We start from the raw sequence: 22359 nt of genomic DNA, 5'->3' as shown, positions 1-22359 counted from the left end.
TTTTTTAGGTTTTAGACTCGGGGGTAATTTTCCTCGGGAAAGATTATTTTTCTCTTGACCAATCTCGCCTGTTACCACCCTAATTGGTTACATAAATCTTGTCGGGTATGAATGAGAAATGTTGGGGTGTTGTCAAGTGTAATCTTCACCCTTATTTACCAATTCATTAAGATCTATCGATGCAGGACCGGGCCGAAAGAATGACAACATAAATCAGAGCGTTGCGACATAATGACCCTAATCAGCCTCAAATAAGTGGAAACGTCACCATGAGCTATGTCTCTCCGCGGCTTCGTGTCTGTGTGGCGGCACCACGTCCGTCCCAATCGTTAACGTGGCTGCGTGTCCCAGGCAGGGGCGAACGCACTTGCCCCCCTTCACCCCAAGTCTTTTCATCTCGCCCCACACTCAGTCGGTGTCACAAAGGATAATTGTGGCATGAAATGAAATGAAATATGCATTTGAGACAGGTAAATAGTGTAAGACGATGGATAAATAGTGAGAAAGAGAGTGAGGGAGAGACTCTCTCTTCCAGCCTTTGATGATTGGAGCAGACAATGGGGCCTCCTACTTTTATAGGTCAATTACTGCTGATTAGGTGAGCTGAGTTAATTAAAGAAATTACCCAAAATGCAAGCGCAGGGACTGCTTGATGAGATACCAGCGTCACTGTCTAGTCACCCACTTTTGAGGCTGCTTTCGTACAAGAGGGAGGTGCTTGCTGGGTAGAATTATTTTTTTCTGGAAGTGCTGGGAAATATGAACGAAACTCTGGCTTTGTAGGTCACGTTGTTTAGCATTTATGAATTATGTGTGTTTATTTCTCAAGGATTTGTTTCAGAGCTTCTTCAGGGTTTTCTTTGTCCTGTTAGTCTGTGCTTTTTTTCTCTCTCTCTTTCTTTTCATCTCCCTCTCCTTTTCTCCTTCTTTTAATGTAAATAGCCCAGATGGTCTATTTATTGTGAATTATTATTTTTTTTCTTTTCTTGAACATGTTCTCATTTTACCACTGATAACAACACTTGATTCGGTTACTTTGCATACTATTAATCCTGAAAAGCGATGTGTTCATCCTCCCTTTTCATTTTTGAACTCGTAGTATAAATATGATTTCCCTCATGCTCTTTTTACTCTATAATCTCGTCCATTGTGAATTGCTTTGAAATCCCTCTATCTGAGAAGAGGGTTTCTGTAATATTACAGTACATTCAGGTTTAGAGGGGAGTCATTAACGGTGTACGGCGACCCCAAGGAGCCAAAAAAGACTGCTGGCATGCATTGTTTAACTTTTAAACAGTTCAGTGGCATTTTTAATTGGCGTATTCTCAATTTCACATGTAATACAGATATGCACAGGATGAAATTCAGACTTTGCATCATCATTTTCCAAAGCTGGCATTTTGATTTATTAAGCATTCCTGACTGTTAAATATTGGAGAATAGCAGAGCCTCGCTGCTTTATTTTGTATGCATTGTAACTTATGGCAATGATGAATTAATTTCAGTGGAGCACAGAATTTGTGATTATTTTAAATGGTATCCATATCTTAACTGAATCAGAGCGGGTGAAGCTAGCAGACTGTGAAATGTAATTTTTAGTATTTTTCCCCCGTCTTTTTTCCCCCTTCCTTGTAATGTTAGGATTCTGGGCACCTGAGCAATGCACTGATAATGACTAGGCTTCTTGGATCACAGAGTCTGCCTTTCCAATGCCTCCCTGAAATAATCATCAAGCTCTTTTTCAGGTCTGTTTTGTGTGTCCTATCAAGGGAGAGGGCCGCCGGTTTCTACGGGAGGGAAAAAATGTAGTGCATCTCGGCAAAAGTGGATGATTTCTCTGTGTGTGTGTGTGTGTGTGTGAGAGAGAATGTGTTAATGTCACAGTCGCACCCTCCGGTGCCCCTTTTCAGCGACATGTATAAAACATATCTCACAGTTTCCGAGCACTTATGATGATGGAGAACTTAGAATTGTGATATCCCAGCTACAATAAGAAGGGTGCCGCATTTGATAATGAGGCAACGTTTGCGGTTGTAAAATCCATTCAGCTCAAACGAGCGTGAGTAACTTTACTCCTCCGTGATGAGGAGAGTGTGTGTGTATGAGAAACATCTGGGCTATATTTGTGGCTTTCCCTCCCCACACCTTTCTTTGCAAACCCACCCACCTGAAATCACAGACGTAGCCCTTGAATGCATTGTCAGGATCCTGTCTGGGATTTTTTCACCTGATGGAAAGGACATATTTGCACAGCCTATGATTCAAGAGCAAACATTTGCACAGCCAGAAAGGAATTGCAAGGTACTGTTACAGTGTTTAAAACACAAAAAAACACACAGTGAGAAAAGAAATGATTCAAATAACATCTTTTATTCCAGAAACGCAGCGATTTGGGTTTTTATCAACCTTCTCGAATACACACCGACTTACTTTTATATGATGACTGTTATCAAGATGATATGGGTAATGGAGTTTCACAGGCTCTGTGTTTATCGCAGTGACTTGCCAAAATGTGTTTAATGACAGACAGTTGGCCCCAAGGGTCAAAGACAGAGAAACGGGGGTCCTACGGTAGACATGAACAAAGACAGACTTTGGGTGCTGGCTTTGCTCTCTCTCATTCATGCTCACGCTTTCACTGCGTCCATCTCTCTGTCGGTACAGTACTGTACTAGACCCTCTCCTTCACTCAGTGTCATTCAGACACATAAGACCCCCTCGCGTCCACTCCATCACGTGGAAACTATCACGAGCGAGGATGTGTTTCTAATTGACATTGTAATTGGCAGATTTGGATGCTACCTTCAGATGGCTAATTAATTTATCTCACCGCTGTCATTAAGGTTAAAGCAGCACCTGATCTCTCTGAATACACTTTGCATACATCTGCATGAGCATTACGTTCGTTTAGACACCTACACGCCAGTTGTGGATCATGTGGATTTAAAGGATACTGTGTTAATAATGTGTGTTTGTATATTGAAAGGATCAGTATTCCACGTCATCCAACCCAAAAACCAAATTTGAAGGGGATTTTTTTTCTTCTTTTTCTCCTCTTTCCCAGTATTACATGAAAATATAATCTATTCTTTATTTAAAAAATGTGTGTTTAAATCTAGGAATGATCAGTCGTAGAAATCATATTTGAATTTCCACAGTGCAAACTGGGATTACAGTGATCTGAAATGTAATTTTAATTAGCGCTTTTTTTTCCAGGTTAGAGTGAGAACTAAACTTTTAGTCTCCTTTATTGTGGCATTAAAAAACACTCCATTATGATGTTCATAAAATTTGAGTTAAAAGGCAATCAAGCAGCTCTTCTCTGAATATTTTAAACATGGGGCATGTAAAATGTATGCCTAATTTGAATACTTATTAGTTGCCTAATCTCTACCCAGCTTTGTGTTTCTTCAGGAGAGATTCGTCAGCCCTCACGCTCTACGACACACACACACACACACACACACACACACTCTCTCTCTCTCTCTCTCTCTCTCTCTCTCTCTCCTCGTCTGTTAATCTTCTGCACTTTTGTTTGTTCCCAAGTTGACCAATGCATACTGTACGCTCTCGTTCAAAGATCGCTGCTAATTGTCCGTACGTAGCAGGTGACAAAATTGATGTGTTTAATCTGTGGAAAGAAGGATGGCGGAGCTGTCAGGTAAATAAATGAAAGTGTTGCTGGAAAAACGAATCCCTTCTAAACATTACACGAGATTAGGGATATTTTATTGTGCATGCTTGCAATTAGCATAATTAATATTGTTTATGTTTGAATGCGCTGAAATATGAGATGGCCCATCGTCCTTTTCTGAGAGAAACAAAATGTGTAATGGGTAGAGAGGAGGAGGATCGAATGACGAAAAAGTGAATGACGGAGTGTATCTGTGTGTGTGTATTAAGGCTCTTGTGGGTGTATTAGCTATGTTGAACACACCTTGAATTGCATTTGTTGGGTCGGATGATTCTTTTATTTATTGCAAGGATCTCTACAAATCCTGTGAACATACACAACATTTATGCAGGAAAAGTGATAAAACATTTATTACCAGAGAAGAGGTAATATGCATAATTTATGCTGTTTTTAGCACAATCATTAGTGGTATTTGTGAAAGCCACCACTCTCCCCTGTTTTCATATCTAATAGATGCCAGGGAAAATTAATTTAATATCTTTTCATTTATTTGCCAGAGTAAAAATTGACACGTGCGATTTTTGTTCTTTTTGAATTTGGTGTTTGAATTTTAATTGTGCTCTGTGGACTGTGCTAAGTGACATGAGCTTTTTTCTCTCCTCATTTGACTAGCAGGCAAATTTTATTTAGCTTCAGCTGAAAGAAAAGACCATTATATCGTTCATCACTGTACAGAAGCATGTGATTTGTAATTCCCCCTCTTCTCCCCTCACCTCCTGTAGCAAATTTTAATTTTGCATGATTAGCTGTGCGTCATTAAGCAACTCCATTCAGACGAGACACAACAGGGATATTTTAAGACGTTTGACCAGGGAAAAAAGGCTCCTGGCTTCATACGTGTTAGATTTCAAATATGTTCCTTTTGAAATTATTCACACCACATTAAATTCACTAAATGTATTTTTATACACACTATGTGATGTTTATCTGTGTGTGTGATGGTTGATATGCAAAAAACTAAAAACCGTTTAGAAGCATGCATTAAGAAAAATGTGAAAACAAGCAAATAAAAGGCAGGAAGAAATGTGCGTCTCTTTGTATTGCTTCATTTACACAGTGAATGCATAATTCCATCCCCTCCCCCCGTAAATGCTTTAATTTGCAAAGTGAGCAGGGGTTGATAATGGAAAGCTTTTTTTTTTCATTCTTGCCCCCAGTTTTTCTTTTTTAAACCCCCACCACCCCGCTCCTTTTTTTAGGAGCCAACTAAAGGGGATTGTAACAAGAGCCTTAACCGGTGCCTCTTAATCACTTCTAGGTATTAAGTCATGATGCAGGAGTCGTCCAATGAGACAATAAGCAACAGTTCAATGAGTCAAAATGGAATGAGCAGCCTAAGCAGCCAATTAGATGCTGGCAGTAGAGATGGAAGATCAAGTGGGGAGACGAGAAGTGAAGTAAGCGCAGTCGAGCTGCTGCATCTGCAACAACAGCAGGTAAGTTGCGTCTCTCTCCCCTGTCCGTTGTCATCCGCTGCACTCTGTCTCTCTCTCTCTCTCTCTCTCTCTCTCTCTCTCTCTCTCTCTCTCTCTCTCTCTCTCTCTCTCTCTCTCTCTCTCTCTCCCAATTCCTCCTTCTCTTTCTCTCTCTCTCTCTCTCGTTTGCTTTCACACAGGGCTCAGCAGGCAGCTATTTGACTGACACTCTTCAGTTGTGCACATTTAGACAGGAACTGGACTGTTTTATTGTTTTATTCTTGTTTGTATTATATTTGAGTATTTATTGGCAGTGTTTATTTAAGCTTAGTTTTCACTTGTAATCATTTAAGATTTCAAGAGTTTTGTTCAGAAATCTGGCTGTAGAAAATCTTCAGAAATCTTGGGTTGTTTCTGACTTGTTTGGGATGTGTTTTGGTGCTTCTGTGCAAGAAGTGTGCCGGCTAAGGCCGTGCATGTGTGTTTGTGTGAAATACGGAGCCTTGCTCCTGTTTTTCTTTGTTTGTGGCCACTAGAGGGCCTCCTTATTTGACTTCACAACACTTTATGGGCTGCAAGGCAACTCGTTCACTCCAGAAACCTCAACTGACCAGTGCCTGTTGTATTTGTCTCAAAATATATATATACATAATTATTAGACTTTTAAAAGCAACGCAGTTGTGTGTTGTATATATTTCTGTATGTTTGTATGTGTCTCGGTGCAGTGAGAGATGGGTTTGACAGCTCACCAAAAGAGCAGCATGAGAGGTCAGGCTGAGCTCAGGGTTAGTCTGCTGGCGGTGTGGAGTGTGTGTTCACTTATTCACTCGCAAGCGTGTCATTGGATGCGAGTGTGTGTCTGAAAACAGAACGTGTGATTCCTCAGGCATTGCTTGTTTTGTTTTCAAGGACTTAAGCAAGATGTTTAATACTTTACCTTTTTTTTTTTGGTTGCCATGTGAATGTTTATACTACTAAAATACTTTAAGGTGGACCAAATAATTCCAAAATTATTGATTTTATTAATGTATTTTTTAATAATATTTATATATTTTTTTATTGTGTATTTATAATGTAGTGTATTATTTTATCATACTTGTATTAGTATTAGTGTTTGTATTTAGTTTTTTTTTTATGCTCAAGCTTAAATTTATAGCTATTAAATGCTAGTTATTTTTTATATTATTATGTATGTGTGTGTGTGTGTGTGTGTATGTGACTCAAAGCAGCCCATGGGCCTGTGGGTAAGACAGGATCAGTGTAGCAGAGTGAAGTGTGTCCTGCGGCTCTTTGTGGGCCCCTCCGAACACCCCCTCCTTCATAGCCACCCTCTCCAGCTGGTGATTACAACAGCACCCCCATCTCACGGCCTCTCTTCCCATTCATCATCACACCGGCCGTCTCTCTCTCTGTGTGTCTCACACACGCGTCTGATTGGGGTCAACCCCCTACCACCCCCACCCCCCGCTTTCTCATTACTGACTTCTGTTTTAACCTGCACATTTCAGCGTGTGTGAGATACAGATCACTGTCTGGTGCTTAATGCTCGGCTCTTCAAAAGTGTTCTTGTAAACTTGTATCTAAGCCATTATTGATAATAGTTTATATGTGTGAATTGTTAGTTGATGATGATGATGTTCTTATTATTAATATTACTATTATAAACATAAAATATTACAAAATTAAATGTGTATACAATTATATATTTAATGTAATTGTTATGATCAGTATCTGACTGAAATCTTAAAATATTATGAATTCTAAATATTATGAACTCTAATGAATTGGCAAAATTTTAAATAATGTAGTGTATTTTGTTTTTATATAAAATGTTTTTGTTGCAGTAAGCAATTAGAAATATTAAAAATAAAATATTTATTTTATAATTATGAATGTGTATTTAAATATGTACATTTAAAATAAATTTAAGCAAATCAAAATTAATTAATATAGAATAAATTGTAGATTCAGTGTTATTGTACAGAACAGTAAGAACCAATGAAACAGCTAGCCACAGAAGCATCTAACAAGTATTATTATATTTATTATGAGGATGATGATGATTATTTTAATTATTATATATGACTATTATTATATTTATTATTTAATCACTGTTATTGTTGTTACTTGTTAATAGCAATAGTTCATATTGTCAGTTTTATTGTTTTTATTATTACTGTGCACATAAACAGAATTAAAAAATAAATATTATTATAAATGTGTACATAATATAAAATTATAGTATTTAAAATATATAATATGTATTCTGTTTTATTATATTGTTCAATTTTATTTATAAATTTGTTTTTCTTTTTTAATTTTTGTTAATAATAATCACTAGTATTATTCCTGTATAGCTGCATATTGCTTGAATAGATTTTGTTATCTGTCTGTAGATAATCCGCACTAAGAGTGGAAGAAAAGGGCAGTGTAAGCAGAAAGAGTGAAGAGAGGAGAGATAAGTGCCATAGAGACAGTGGAGAGAGTGACAATGTTTCATTTACAGAGAGCGAGCGGAAGAGCGCAGACAGACACATTGAAATGAGTGGGCCAGCTAACTGGCCCCGGGAGGCTTTTTAAAGGGAGGCCAGGTGCTGTTAACTTCACACACTTCCTGCACAATTCTCTCTCACACACACCACAGTCAGAGAATTCCTACACATCCGCCTAATAACCACCTAGATCTCTGAGTTTTGGTGTGTGTGAGAGAGAGAGAGAGATGAAAGAATCCAATTAGAAATAACTGATAGTAATTGCATTTAATCTAATAGTTTTGTCCATTGCCAAACGTTCTAACTCAGGAGAAAAAAACCACACCTAGAAATGACAAATTGCCCTGTTAAGGCTGATGTTAAATGAGTTTTAATGTTGCTATATGTAGAATGGTGTGTGCATACAAGAATGTTTGCATCGATCTGTGGATAATGTGATGTGATATAATAGAACCTCTAGATGATTGTTGTAGTTCAGTAATCTGTGACTGTATGGATTTATAGTGTAGTTAGCCATGCTCTGCAATTTAACTTCCTGTCTGGAGAGGAAGTTTTCTGAGGTGTATTAGTAAAAAGAGTGGCATTTTAAAATCCACACACCTTGCATTTTACCTTCATTCATTAGAATTCAGTTATATATTCAGCAGTATTTTATACTATAGAAATATACCATTGGCTTTTAAAATATTTCTGTTTTTATTTATTTGTTTATTCATTTTTAGATCAGTTCTGCACTTTTTATTAGCCACTCTTCCACACTTGTGTGTGTGTGTGTGTGTGTGTGTGTGTGTGTGTTTGTATATAAATTTAAATTTAATAAAAAATTGTATTTAATAATTTTTTTCTCCTGCTAACAGTGATTGTTACAGGAAGTGGTGTGTAAGTCACTAGCCCGGTGTAATTAACCTGACATTTTAGCTTGAGGAGAATTTAAGATGAGACGCCTGACAGCCAGTGTCAGCCATATTTTCCCCGTCGTCTTCAGGTGTAAGAGTAAATGAAACTGGAGGTAGTATCGCAGTTGAGGGAGCCACTTGGGAAGGAGGTACTGTAGGAGGTGTCCATGGAAAACACATGATCTAAATCGGACTTATTTTGCACTTATTTAGTTAATTTTCCACAATGATTTTGCGCAAATCCAAGAAAACACCTGGAAAATATCCATAAACAGAAGCATAACAGAAAAAAAAAAACAGTGCTAATTGATATTCAATGAGTCTGACTCCATCGTCACCCCACAAACACATTAACACACATGCATGCATTCAGAAGAGGTGGGAGTCAGCGTCTCTAGGGGTCCATTGCCTGTCATTCAGGAGGGGAAAGTAACAAAGTAACGCAGAGACGCCACGCAAACAGCCAGTCTCACTTCATGTCTCCCCCACCGTCCACCGGGAGCTTCGAGTGCAACATCTTCAGGCAGGGTGATGACTGCTTTCGCCGCTCATCAGCCAAATAAAAGCCCTTCTAATGCAAATAGCGCTTTGCCCTTGAGCATAATTTAAAGCAGTAATCACCCCTGGAGTCTCTACCATGCAGATAGCGAAAGCGAGGTGACTGTCTCATTTACACTCCAGCACAAAGAAGCTCATTAGCTTTATCACACCGGCCTGAGACTCCTCCACTACAGTGTGTAAACAACACACACACACACACACGGTTTCACCAGAGCCCTATTTCATAAAGCTCTTACAAAGATTGTTGCTAGAAACAAATTAAGACTAGTTTCGATGACTTGCCTTTGTATTTTACGGTTACCATTTCACTATGAGGAGACATCGTTTTGACATATAGAGGCGCGCTGCTTCTCAAGATGAGACTGCAAGATATAAGCCTCTCCGTGACAGATGTGCATGCTCTGTTTGTCCCCAGACAACAGCAGGCATTATTCTATTATCACCAAAGAGTGGTGGATCCTGGAGTGGTCATTTGTGTTTAGGCCACATAACATGTGGCTGTATGGAATTTACAGTGCGCCTGCAGTAGTAGCTCCATTTCCCATCGGCCTCTCCAGAGACCAAGCGAAATGTCAAGCCGTGGCTTTGAAAGAGAGATCGCGTGAGGGACAGGACGAGGGGGGGTCGAGAGAGAAAGGAACAGAGCATTGCTCATGCTTGGGCTGCACTAGTAGTGTCATGGGGGGGACGAAGCAGGTGAAATGCATGCACCTTCAGCCTTAGTGTTAGAAATGAAATGAGCCATGTTTGCACAGGCAACATAATTATTATTATTTTTTTATAACAGAAATATTTATATAGCAAAGGTGCCCTTTTACCTTACCAGTGCTTATGTAGTCAATGTTTTATTTTATTTTTCCAAGTTGTTTTATACATTATTAATACTTTTTTTTTTTACAGTTTTATGTATTTATAGTTATTAATTTTATTTTACTTTACAAATATTTAATACTTTATGCATATTATTCTGTACGCTGATAAACATCCATCTGTTTGTAATGTATCCATTTCGGTTTGTTTAATTTGATAACACTTTATTGACTGAATGGAGAAGGGTGGGTCGAGTGGGATATTGCATGGGAAATGTTATGACATATCCCTGATTCAGACTCCCCTTGACCCCAGCTGAGCACCACGGCTCAATGTGTTAGCATAGGGGCTAACCATTAGGCCACGACTCTGACCAGCCGCTAGTGTTTTACAATTACATTTAACCTCGGAGTGTGTAAATAAAACTCCAGGAGTCAGCCAGTCAAGATCAATGACCACTTCACATCTCATTTACTGCTGTTTTGATGTTTCCTAACTGCTCTGCCTGCGGAAATTAACAGCACTGAAATCTACAATGGCCCTCAGGGGAGAAGCCTCCACTGGAGACAAAAGCGGCATACTTTACACCATCAAATCACTGTTTTAAGACTATGGAGCAGTTGATTATGGGTAGTGTAGTTCCTTTTCCAAACTTTGAGCAATGAACCAAACGCTGTATGTATTTTTTTTTTGAGTCCTCTTTAACTCAAACGCAATAAAAACATGGTAAGGAAACTGGAGCATCCTGAACCTCATCTTCCCAGTATCTCTGACAGCCTATGACACCACAAACCATTTAACAGAGCTTAAAAAGCTCACATATGCAGATGCCCGGCATCTTAAGCTGACAACCAAGAGGCAGGATTTTCTAGAAGGCAGCTTTGGAGCCTTGTGAATTTAACAAGCATGTCTAGTATTACAGTTTCTCTCCGGTTTATCCATGAATAGTAACAAATCAGCCTGTGAAACGCCTGCCTGGGGATGTTTGTATGTGAAGGTTTTCCGGAACAAATATTAAAGTGATGTAAATCTGGTTAAGGAGTTGAGGGCTACGATTGCCAAAGCTGTTCTCTCCCCCCATTCCTCCCTCTCTCCATCTTTCTATTTACTATGCACAAGGTAGTCAGATGTTGCCACTCTTCCACTTGAATATTTGAATTCCATAATGCTGGAAAAGAGTGAGCGAGAGAGAGAGAGAGAGAGATCATATGAGTGGTGTCTGGCCTGGCTCATAGCTCACTGCCCCCAGACACTGAATACATATGTAAGAGACCCTCTCAGCTTGTGGCTCTTCAGGGCTTTTCAACAAATGCTGTAAATAAGCCTGGCCTCAGCTCGCAAATACACAAGAGGCTTTCCAAATGCACGCACATGTCACTTAGCCCAGGCTTGCAGGCTTTCTCGTTGGGTGTTATTTCTGAGGGCTCGTCCGGGTAAATTTTTTATCTTTTAAAGTGTTGGATCGATGCTATATCCCCTCTCCGTCACTGTCATTTCAGCCCGAACATCTCCATCACAAGGCAGAGCACCACAGAGAGTGTTAGCATGCTCAAAGAATGAGAACCAGCAGTGTGCACCACATTGTGCGTTAACACTGTGATAAGGAAATGCTGTTGTCGTATGCAAAACACGAATTAAGGTTGTGTGTAAGGCTTCATGCTTGATTTAATGCTAAGCTGATATTGCTTTCACGCTTAAATCTTCCAATGCTACTCCATTTCAATTGAAATATGATTGTTATTGCTAGAGGTATTTACCAGTTATTTGTTGCATGAATTTGCCCGCTAGGTATTTCCCCAGTTGTGTAGCGACATTGTAGTTTGTCTCTGTTTGGCTTTGGAGAATCTGTTTAGAAGTTGCTGCTAAAGCAATTAGCTGTGTTTTTTTACCAAGATTAAGTTTTGGGGAGCTTTAATAAAAAAGATAAAAGTAGATACTTGTTGTGGTTAACAGTGCCTGCATGTATGGTCTTACATTTGACCTCTGTCATTTCTTTTTATGAAGGTTGTAATCACTTCTTTTTAACAGCCGACGTAATTGTCTAGTTATGGTCAGACGTGTTATCAAAGGAGTGATGATGCTTTAGGGATGTTCATCAAAGCGTAGAAAATGATAAAAAAGAGTGAGAGAAGGAGGGGGATTTCTTTCATGGTCAAACTAAGTGAACGACATTGTGATGAATTTTCTTGTTAGGAGAAATTACATCCACTAAGTTGAGCTACCTCAGCATGAAATTGAAAAAGAAGCCTTTCTTGGCCATTTCCATTCTTGATTCAATGAAAGATGTAGATTAGCTGTTGGGAGGGGGAGGGAACCACGAAAGTATGACTGTTCATGCTAGGATTGCAAAATAAACCTTGTAAAAGCCATATAGGCCTGTCAAAGGGTTTGTTTATGGGAGGGAGTGTAGTCAGGCAGTTAGCTGATTATAGCAGACACATGGCATGTGAATACACAGAGCCGACGTGTTTGAGTGAACGCACATGTTTATCTGCGCATTGAATGCATCTTAATCGCCGCACGTCTAGGGGTATGTGTAACAATCCATAGCTCTTTGTAATCAGTATGAAACCCTTAGAACAGATCTGTCTCTCTCACTGAAACGTTGACTGATAGGAGGCGTGTGTCAGGAGGGAAGATAACTCTACCCAGCTCGGCTCACTCAAAAGGTCAGTCACGCACTGTAATTGGAATATTCACAAGACAAACGGCACGCTGGCACACGTAGCCGGGAGGGCCCGGGGCCCCAGTGCTCCATCAGCAGTGAGGATTGACGGAGATGCATTGGCCCACCACCAGCTAGATGTAACGCTATTAACTCCGCTGATCTGCAGCACAGCCCGACACTTATAGAGATGGGCCGGGAAGATCCATCACCTGGGCTGAATGGACTACCGGTCCACCACAAACTAATGACAGTTGAACACTCAGGTAAATGGACTGAAAACAATAGTTTGTCTTCACCAGGAGTCGATCGTGCTCTTGTAACCCGGTTCCATTTTGTGGTGATCATTTTTCCTGCACTACTGAAAAGTGATCTCCATTTTTGAGCTTAGTTCAGCGCGTATTTTCCAGCTGGAGGAGAAACCATCTGTGATTAGTTGCATGGTAATCAGGGGTTTGTGGATTTACATTGAAGGTCACAAAAGGGCCAGTCGACCTTGTAGGTAACTGTGTAAGAGCTCGCTGTGGACCACACATACACACTCAGACATATATACTATTGACTCTTAGAGTGCTGCCAGGAGGGTAATCAGGCGATATATACAATTACCTAAATGAGGATATATCTCATACCCTTAGGTTAAGCTACTACATACTAACCCTTAACCCTAAATATATTTTGACTTGTCTATTGCTATTGACACCTTGCACAAACAATTATTATTATTTTTTTCAATGGGACTGAGCAATTGGCATCTTTTTTCCCTTCTTCAGCGAGTCTACACTTTGCCTCTAGCTGTATACTCTGCTGTCTGAGCCTCTTAATAAGTTCTTGTCAACAAATGCTATGGCCAAATAGATAAAAAGTCCATTCGCTCGGCCTGACAAAAGCTCAGTGCTATTCTTTTCCTTCTTTTTCCTCTTGCCTCACTCTAAATGAAGTGTGGAGAGTGCTCTCTCTCACCCCTGAATGCAACATTTATAAAGAGGTATTCCTCAGACCGTGTGACGCTTAGTGGCGTGGAACTGCGAAAAAGAGATGATCATAATCACTTGAAAAAGAAGCCAAGTGCATCGAGCACATGCTAGGAAGTGGGGACTCGTTTGCCGCCTCACTCTTCCTTTCTTTCCTTTACTGACCTGATCTTGCAGGCACGTGTTGATGGTGTAAGTGAAAAGTAGTCTCCTTTCTTGCTCATGCCTCTGTAAGGAAGGCAGATAAAAGGCCCAGTAGAGTCACCTTATCTAAACCCAGATGATATACAGCAGTTGAAAGAAAGGGCTTTACCAAAGCCTGTCATTGAGAAGCAGGAAGAGATCGAATTTCATAAGGAAGCAGACAGAGATGTGCAGAAACAATGTCTGAGCTCCCAGAGAGATACAAAGAGGCTCTTGATTTCAGAACTGATCTGTGATGCCTCTTTATGATGTTTAAGCATCTTTAAAATGAACCTAAAGAGATTAGATGATGCCAAATTTGACATTTTTCTAAATAAAATGAGTTGTTAATGTGCAATTGCATTCATATTTTTTTATTTTATTTTGTAACAAATGTTGTCCTGTCCACCAGTTAAAAAAAAAGTTATGAATCAAAAGAAATGCCGTTGCTCAATAATGAGGCATTTTTTGCTTTTCAACTAATTTGCTATTTCGCTTTATAACTATAAATTTTATTTTTAGACTTGTGAAATATATTTAATAATACTTATTAAATATTTATATATTTTTTTAGAATTGTAATATTTTTAATAACATGAAATAATACATCAAAAATACTTTTAAAATGTTAAAATTGAAATGTATAAATTTATAATATTTGTTGGTAAGTGAAATGGCATTGCAGAAAACTCAAATTGTTGAATAGCACACCTTTCCTTAACAAGCTTAATGAATTTATGTATCATTCATGTTTTAGCATGAACTGCTTTACACCAAAGTTTAAACTAGTGTTAGGGATTGTCCAGGTCACTCTAAGCAAAAGCAACTAATCAGAGTAAAAAAGAAATATTTTCCTCCCGCTCTTTTCAGTACGTTTCTGTATTTCTATGGGATACAGATGTTGTTTTCAGTATGGGGCCGCTGCCTTCTAATTCCCTCCACAGGTTGCTGGCGAAACTGTAAACTATTATACGTGGTCCAGTGCAAAAGTGTGGCACAGATATGCGAGAACCATCCATAACTGTGTCTGCAGGAGGTGGGAAGTGTATGAATGTTTGTGGTTGCAGTGAACGGTGGAAGCCGACTCTGTTTGGCCTGTTATTGCTGGCACTGTTTCCCCAATGAGGGCCATGCACACACACACACACACACACACAAGAAAAAGCACAAATCGCTGTTGTCTGTGCATACACCCTCATCCTGATGGGCAAGACAGACTCATGTTTTGTCTCCTTGCACTTGAAAAAATAAGTGTGTGGTTACACAATGAAGCAGATCTCTGTTTTCTCTTTTTCCCTCACGTTAATGCCCAGCTTTCTGGGGTAGAAATGAGTGAATTCATCTCGAATTCACCAGGGAGGGCTGAGCTATGCCTCTGTGTTTACAGTGGCAGAAAGTTAATATAAATTTTCATCAGAAGGGGAAGTTTACACACATGATTCTATTTGTCCTTCATTATTAGCACCTGAGACTGGGCTGGGGAAGCATAATACAGACACAGGCCAAATAGATGCAAGGGGAAGGCAAATAAGCACACCCCAAAATAATTTTTTGGTTGTGTGTTATAATCCCTCTCCATGGGATCCTTAATCTAGAAAATCAATAAACAAGAAGCGAGCGGGGAATGGAGATGTGAGCCGCAGAGCAAGGAAAGACGGGAACGGTGTATGAGAGATTGAGAGGAAAAAGCTGGAGAAGGAATGAAAGGAGAAAAAGAGAGAACGCAGCTCACAGAAGCCCATTGTTCTGCCGGTTAGCTCGCGCTTGGCCCTGCAGCTGAAGAGTGTCTCCACGGACCGACCCACGAGCTGCACACACCGCTGATTTATTGAGTCATACATAAAAACACTCATTATTCCCCACATCCTTTCCTCTTGTCTGAGAAGTTTGGTGTTTTGCTTAGGAAAAACACTCTGTGTCTATATCCACAATAACTGAGATCTCTCTCTTTTTCTCAGTCTCATTCGCTGTCCTCTCCTCATTTTTTATTTGTGTCGGCTTCTAGAATGGATGCTGTGAGCACACGACTCTTCCTTACTGGACATTGTGTGTCTTGGGCTGTTTTCCCACTTGAGTCCTTCTTAAAGAACTAAACTCAGACCTCACAAGTCAAAGCCTTTTATTTGTTACATATGCACATGGTGGATAGACAGGGTTTTCCTTTAGCTAAAACCAGAAAAGAAAGAAGAAAGTTAGAGTAGATCCAAGAAAAATTTAAAAATTAAAGTGGCAAGTTATTAATAAGTCTGGCTTTAAAAGTAGATTCAGATTGTGTGTTTTAGGGGTGACCCCAAATAGTCAACGATTCGAGGAGCCTGATTCGACTACCAATCTCACAGTCGAATATTCACGGGCTGTTATGATTATGCCATTCTGACTATATGTGAGAGCTCAAATGTATTACTATACATTTTCATAATCGAAAATAATTTACAATATTATAAATTTAGGTTATTATTATTATTAAAAGTAACTGATTTTGATGTTTTTCAGAGCGTTCGCATAAAAACTAAATTCAGTTCAAATTTTAATGTTTCCAGGTTGCTAAATTGAACTTTGTTTGTTTCCATAAAGGCAAACGCAGCCTCAGTCTTTGGAGCTCAGCAAGGCCGCCCAGACTCCCCGATAAGCCTTGGTTCACTGTTGACTGGAACGCTAACACAGATCACAGCTATGGATGACCTTTGATAAAAGGCGGTCTGTTCCGCCCTTGTGTCAGTCAGCCTCCTCACAACAGAGGTTGGGACATTGTCCACAGACTGACCTACTGCGTTGTGTGTCCAAATGGACCTTTAACGTGTTTAGCTGTCATTCATACTGACATGCATCTGGCGCCCAACGTAGTGCTGCTGCAGGGCTGTTATGTCCTCAACGCACGTCTTGTTTATGAAAACAGTGCCTGGAGCGACGCTTTCTATTCATGAGTGGCCTGGCCCCTCATCAGACCCCTATGTCCTAAACACACTTACATAACAGATATGGTGTCAATATTTTGCTGTCGAGAATGGGGCACTATCTTTGCACAGGCCGCACAGACCACCGTCCAATCAGCTCTGTTTGTTTGATCAGCTTAAACTGTTTGTCCTTTGTTTTTCGTGGCAGCCGACTCCTGTCGGCTTGATAAGGGTTGTGCTCTCTCGCTCGCTCACTCCATCTCTGTCTTGTTGTGCATGTTTTCCATAAGCCAAGAGTTGACGTGCCCTCTGCAACTGCAAGCTGTAGATCTTCTGAAGCACAAAACTTTCAACAAAACACGTGTAGCATTCTAATATAGAGTTGTCTGGATATGTATTGTGTCTCCAAAAAAAACAAAACATTATGATTGAATTAAAGACATTTGCAAAAACACCCCACCCTTGTTGTGAACCAACATTCTCAACAATCCAGATTAATCCACTGTTTCCATTCTCAAACAAACCTGCTACCCCTTGCTAGTTTTTTTTTTACTGTAGTATTTGTTTGTCTCATAATACAGGTGGTCACAGACTCTAAAAGCTCAGTTCAAGTGCTGATCCTGAGGAACGAGGATACATTTGTAATGATGTGTCAAGCTGCATATGTCTGCTAAAACTTTTCATGCCTGTTTTAGCACTGGGAACGTTGCAATGTATTCCTCATTACCTGTGTTAAGTGTAAACACAGACCGCCTGGTGAAAGGGGTGAGAGAGTTAACATACGTTTCTTTCACCTTTTTCTTTTTCTCTCTATTAGTGTAGCCGAGGAACGCCTGTGAAAATATGCACGTTTCTTCCCTCTGTTTCGTATAATAGTGAGCGGTATCGCCTTTCCCCCTCGACCTTGCTATCTGAAACCAATTACAGTAGATCCATTTGGGCAGAATCGTATTATCATAAGGATTGTGAAGCCCTTGGAATCATGTTTGTGTGCTTGTCTTCCGTGTGCGCTTCGTTGTACTGAATGTGCAAGTTTGTTTCTTTCTGTTCTTTTTTTTCTCCCCCTCCCAGTCCTTAGAGATAGATATCAACATCAAATATGTTCCTGAGTGCCTTGTTATTTACACTCCAGCCCGGGTTCTCCTTGAGCTCCTAGCTCTGAGGAATGTGATGCATTGTGCTGTTTATACAATGTGTGCATTAATGGATGGCAGCCTGTGTTTCTTTTGCACAGCATCAAAACTTATAGGACTAAGAAAAGCAAAGCAAAGCAAGCAGCTTCCAGTCGTCCAGCAAAACTTAAGTGGTTGCTTTGCTTTTGTTGAATCTGGAAAGCACCTAATATGCCTTTGTGTTGCATTCTGGGTATTTTCGCACAAGGACGAATATCAGCTGTATAATGCAGTGTTGTCACTAATAAGGAATGTTTTTGTGCATTACAGGACAAGGACAGATGAACAGTTCTGCTGGAAACATTAAAGGAGTAGTTCAGCCAAAAAAGTGAAAGTTCAGTCATCATTTACTCACCCTCCCTCTGTTATTCCAGTCCTTTAGGACATTTTCATTCATAGAATACAAAAGGAGAATTTTTCTTTTCACTCTTCCATGAAATGAACATGAATGAGGACTGAGGCTTCAGAATGGCAAAAAAAAAAAAAAATCATTATAGTATCCCTGTGTGCTTTTTTCTTTTTTAATCAGTCAGATGCAAAAAAAATGCCATATTATGGACTGTTTATCCTTGTGTTTGGATCACTGAATTCAAGAAACAAGTCCGTACAATTCAAATGAATGGTATAGACTGGTTTTGTGAACCGATTCAATGAATCCGATTTATTTGTTTATGAATTGGCTGTCTTTTCAGTCTGTTTTTTGCATAAAAAATATATATCGAGAGAGAGAGAGCCGTTTGGAATACTTTTATGCATCTATGGTGCTCTTTGGCCATTTTTATGTAAAGAACGAACTGAAATTTCAGTGGATTCATAAACGGTTTAATCGGATTTATTGAATCTGTTCACAAAATTGGTCTAAATTATTCATTGAAATCCGAATTGTCCAATTCTGGGACTTTTATTGTCACTTTGCAGCTTACCAGTTTCCGTTCACCTTTTTTATATTGAAAAAGTGGCCTAGAAGTCTTCAAAATTTTGTTTCAATGAAAACAGAATGTCACATGGGTTTGGATTGAGGCTGAGGGAGTAAATAATCCCACAATTGAAATTTTTGGGAGAACTAACCCTATAATATGCAAAGTTGAGCTGATTACATTCCCCCACCTTCCCAGTGTTCACGTTCATATTGGAAAAGCCATTAAGCTGCTCCGTCTGTGTGCTGTGGGAAGTGCCACTCTCCTGACCTCTACCATGTATTGAATGACTTCTTTGACTTTGTCCTTTTATTCATCAGAGGACAGCAAGTCTGTATCGATCGGGGTGCGCATAAACATTTCCTCCTGTTAATTGTTGTGCTAAAGCCATTAGCCGACCCTAAAGTCACAGTCACAATCACCGCTTGGATGGGCGTGAAATCTCCTGCAATTTACATTCTCATCCACTTGGTCCTGCCGATTATGACTTGGTGAGGGTACTTATAAGTCACTTATGCATCCGAAAGTACCACGAGGACCATAACTAATCGATAAATGCATTGTTTAGATGGGGGGGGGGGGGGTGATTTCAAAAACATCCTCCGCCAACTTGGTATACTACTAGATTAGTTTGCTCAACATAAAACCATGTTTTTTTTTTCCCAAACATATCCCATTAGACAAGTATGCCCCATTCAAAGTGCAAGATCCGATTGTTGTCTGTTGGGTTCGTTCAAAGACAGGACAGGACAGGGAACTGATTTGAAGTAGTCCAGCCCTCGTCCACATCCTGGTGTCCCCTGAAGTATCAGACAACGGCTATGTGTGTGTGTGCATCAGAGGAGACAGATCGATGCTGTTAGGACCCAGCGCCACTGTGTTGTGTTTGTTTACCAGGAGCTCGGAGAGCCTGGCTCCTCACCGCACAGCCAGACAGACAGTGGCAGCTCCTCACCCTGTCTCTTCATAATTGATCAGGGGGATGGCTGCCTTCCCAGCGGGTTAAGACATGGCAACTTTTCCCCCATCTCTCTCTCTCTCTCTCTCTCTCTCTCTTTCTTTCTTCCTCACCTCGCTCTCTCTCTCTCCTTCCCTCCCCCTGTTTGCTCAGCATCTCAGTGTACTAGTTCAAACATTGTTCTCACCAGCTGGCAGTGCAGTGCCATATGCACATCCTGTCAAGGCAGCTGTTGTCATGGATACTGGCAAGCACCAGGAAATAAAACAAGCCCTTGATTCTGCTGGAAGAAGTGTCACTCTTTATCTGAAGGAGTTTTTTTTTTTCTTCGCACCCTTCGGCCGGCGCTCTCCTCTTCCATGACAGATGAAACACCTGTGAAGTTATTGTGTTGTTTATATTGCTTTATTTATTTTGTTGTCTTTTTTCCTTGTGTCGGGACGCTGAGGCCGTCTGTGGCAGTGTTCACAGAGTCGTTGTTCACTTCTGTCTACGGTCGACATGCAACTCCAGGAAGTCTGAAAAGAGTTGTTTTCCTTTGAAGGCATGTATCAGTATTCCTGTAGGTACATGAGGAACACTGTAAGGTACATCATTTCAACCTAACTGGCATCAGGCTTGCACACTCATTCTGTGTTTTAAAAAAATAAGTTTACATTTTCTGCAGAAAAAGGAACTGATGGTTGCTTATGCAAAAGTAGGTGAGGGTGATTACTACAGTATTTTAAGGTGGTTGCTAAGTTTTTCTGGGTGGTTATTAGGTGGTTACTTACTGGACCAAATCTAAAGAGTAACTATGGTTATTTTGAGATGTTGTCCGAGGACATGATGTGGTCATGTGGATGGCTAGGACATTTTTAGGTGGTTGCTTAGTGATCCAGGTTAAAGAGCCCAGAGGATTCATTCATACATTGTAAATCTGTATGATTTTTTTTCAACCGTGTTTTCACCAGCATGCCGTAAAACATTAGTTTGATCCCAAATAAACATTAGTAATAGGTCTCATTCATGTATGTAGCACAAACATTCTAAAGTTTAGGGTTAAAGATTTGAAACAAACCCCTAACACTAAATATGAGCAATAGGGACACTTGCCTTAGCAAACTAATTTAATGGCATTGTAGAAGTAGGTATCTGGAGAAGAGTTGGGGTACTCGAACTTGGACTTGGACTTGGACTCAATTTTGAATGAACTCGGACTTGTCACGCACTCGGGTGAATTTGTACTCTGACTTGACACGGACTTGAACATTTTGGACTCTGAAAATATTCAGAGTACAGTCGAGTCCGCGTCATGTGTAACAATAAACCCAGCATAAAATTGAGATGAAAAATTAGATTCGATTCAATAAACCGGTTGAAAAAAAAAACGGTTCACCGGTTCACCTGTTCTTTTATGCTCGTCATTGGTGATGACGTAATGGCGTCAAGTCTATCAAACATTCAAATATATTAAGTCAGTAATCATAACTTCAGTCAGTTAAAAACATCATAATCATGAAAAGTTTACAATTAAGTTTTGCAACAATGCACCCAAATACAGTAACAGCAATAATGTGCATACGAGGATTTAAGTCTTGAAGATATAAAGTAAATAAATTAGGTGTCATCAGTGCAGAAATCATGATCCACTTACTATACGTAATCCATTGCGATGTATTTAAATGAACTTACGTTTCACCAGATTGCCCTTCATTCAAGCCCTCGGTTTACCCGCGCTCATAACATTCGCACAGAATCAGTGTAGAATCAATCACCAAAAGACTCAGTTCGGTTCAGATGCTCTGTGAGTCAGTCGGCTTCACGCTGAATCACGCATGTTCAGTATCATCAGCTCCCATAGTCAGCTGCTCGGTTCTCGAATCGAACGCGTCCGAAAGAAACGGTTTTCGGTTCAGTGTACTGATGATCTGAAAACCGATGCAACTGGTTCTTGACTCGAGAACGAGAATCTCTCTAACCGGCACGTGCTGCAGTTCAGTTTCATCAGCTGTTCTACTCGTGTTCATGTTCTTTTTACTACAAACTCAATTTGTGAATGTGTCATCATTAACTATAAATACAGTACAGATATTTCATATATCATCCCTTATTCCTATTAAACATAGTCTTTAGAGTCTTAATTATTGTCCAACTTCCCTGAAAACCCCTTTGGTCTATACATAATCTACAATATACAGATTAGAAACATGCAAAAAAAAAAAAAAAAATAGATAGTTATTTTATCACACTTTCCGATGTACTGGAGGACAATATAGTGTGATACAAAAATAAACAGGTTCATTTGTATATTCATGCACTTGTAATACAATAAAACCTTTGAAACTTTTTTGATAGGAAACTAGTTCTGTTGACATAAAATAAAAATGTTCAATGGCAATGACTAGATGTAACAGTGGTATTTTTTTAATACATTTCCATTGGTTTAATGGGTTGAAAGGTTAAAATATTAATAGAATGTAAAAAATTTACAATACCAATTTATAATCTTTTTTAATATAATTACTTTCTGGACTCGGGCGGACTCGACTCGGACTCGGCCTTTTAGAACTTGGACTTGAGTCCAACTCGGCCCCTTTTGGACTCATACTCGGACTTGGACTTGATGTTTTAAGGACTTGGTCTTGACTCGTACTCGACAAAGGTGGACTAGGACCCAACTCTAATCTGGAGTGATTTGGCAGAGAAGGGCCGGCATTACCCCTGTGTTCAGGGGCCCGGCTAATGC

The 22359-nt window shown here is 39.8% G+C and overlaps 1 protein-coding gene across 5 annotated transcripts in view; it reads left to right on the top strand.

Moving 5' to 3' along the window:
• LOC127977475 (forkhead box protein P2) overlaps positions 1-22359 on the top strand; it is a 98966-nt gene that overhangs the window by 35687 nt on the left and 40920 nt on the right. For 4 of the 5 annotated variants that reach the window (XM_052582348.1, XM_052582374.1, XM_052582368.1 and 1 more), the window contains exon 4: positions 4953-5130. The exons of the other annotated variant lie outside the window; for it this stretch is intronic. In XM_052582348.1, the coding sequence (XP_052438308.1) occupies positions 4963-5130 (168 nt within the window). In that variant the 5' untranslated portion in view covers positions 4953-4962. The remainder of the gene's footprint in view (positions 1-4952; positions 5131-22359) is intronic. 5 annotated transcript variants of the gene reach the window in all.

This window comes from Carassius gibelio, chromosome A4 (genome assembly GCF_023724105.1).
Source record: "Carassius gibelio isolate Cgi1373 ecotype wild population from Czech Republic chromosome A4, carGib1.2-hapl.c, whole genome shotgun sequence".
Lineage (NCBI taxonomy): Eukaryota > Metazoa > Chordata > Actinopteri > Cypriniformes > Cyprinidae > Carassius > Carassius gibelio.
The sequence above is the reverse complement of the archived record's forward strand: the minus strand, read 5'-3'. Positions and strand labels throughout refer to the sequence as shown.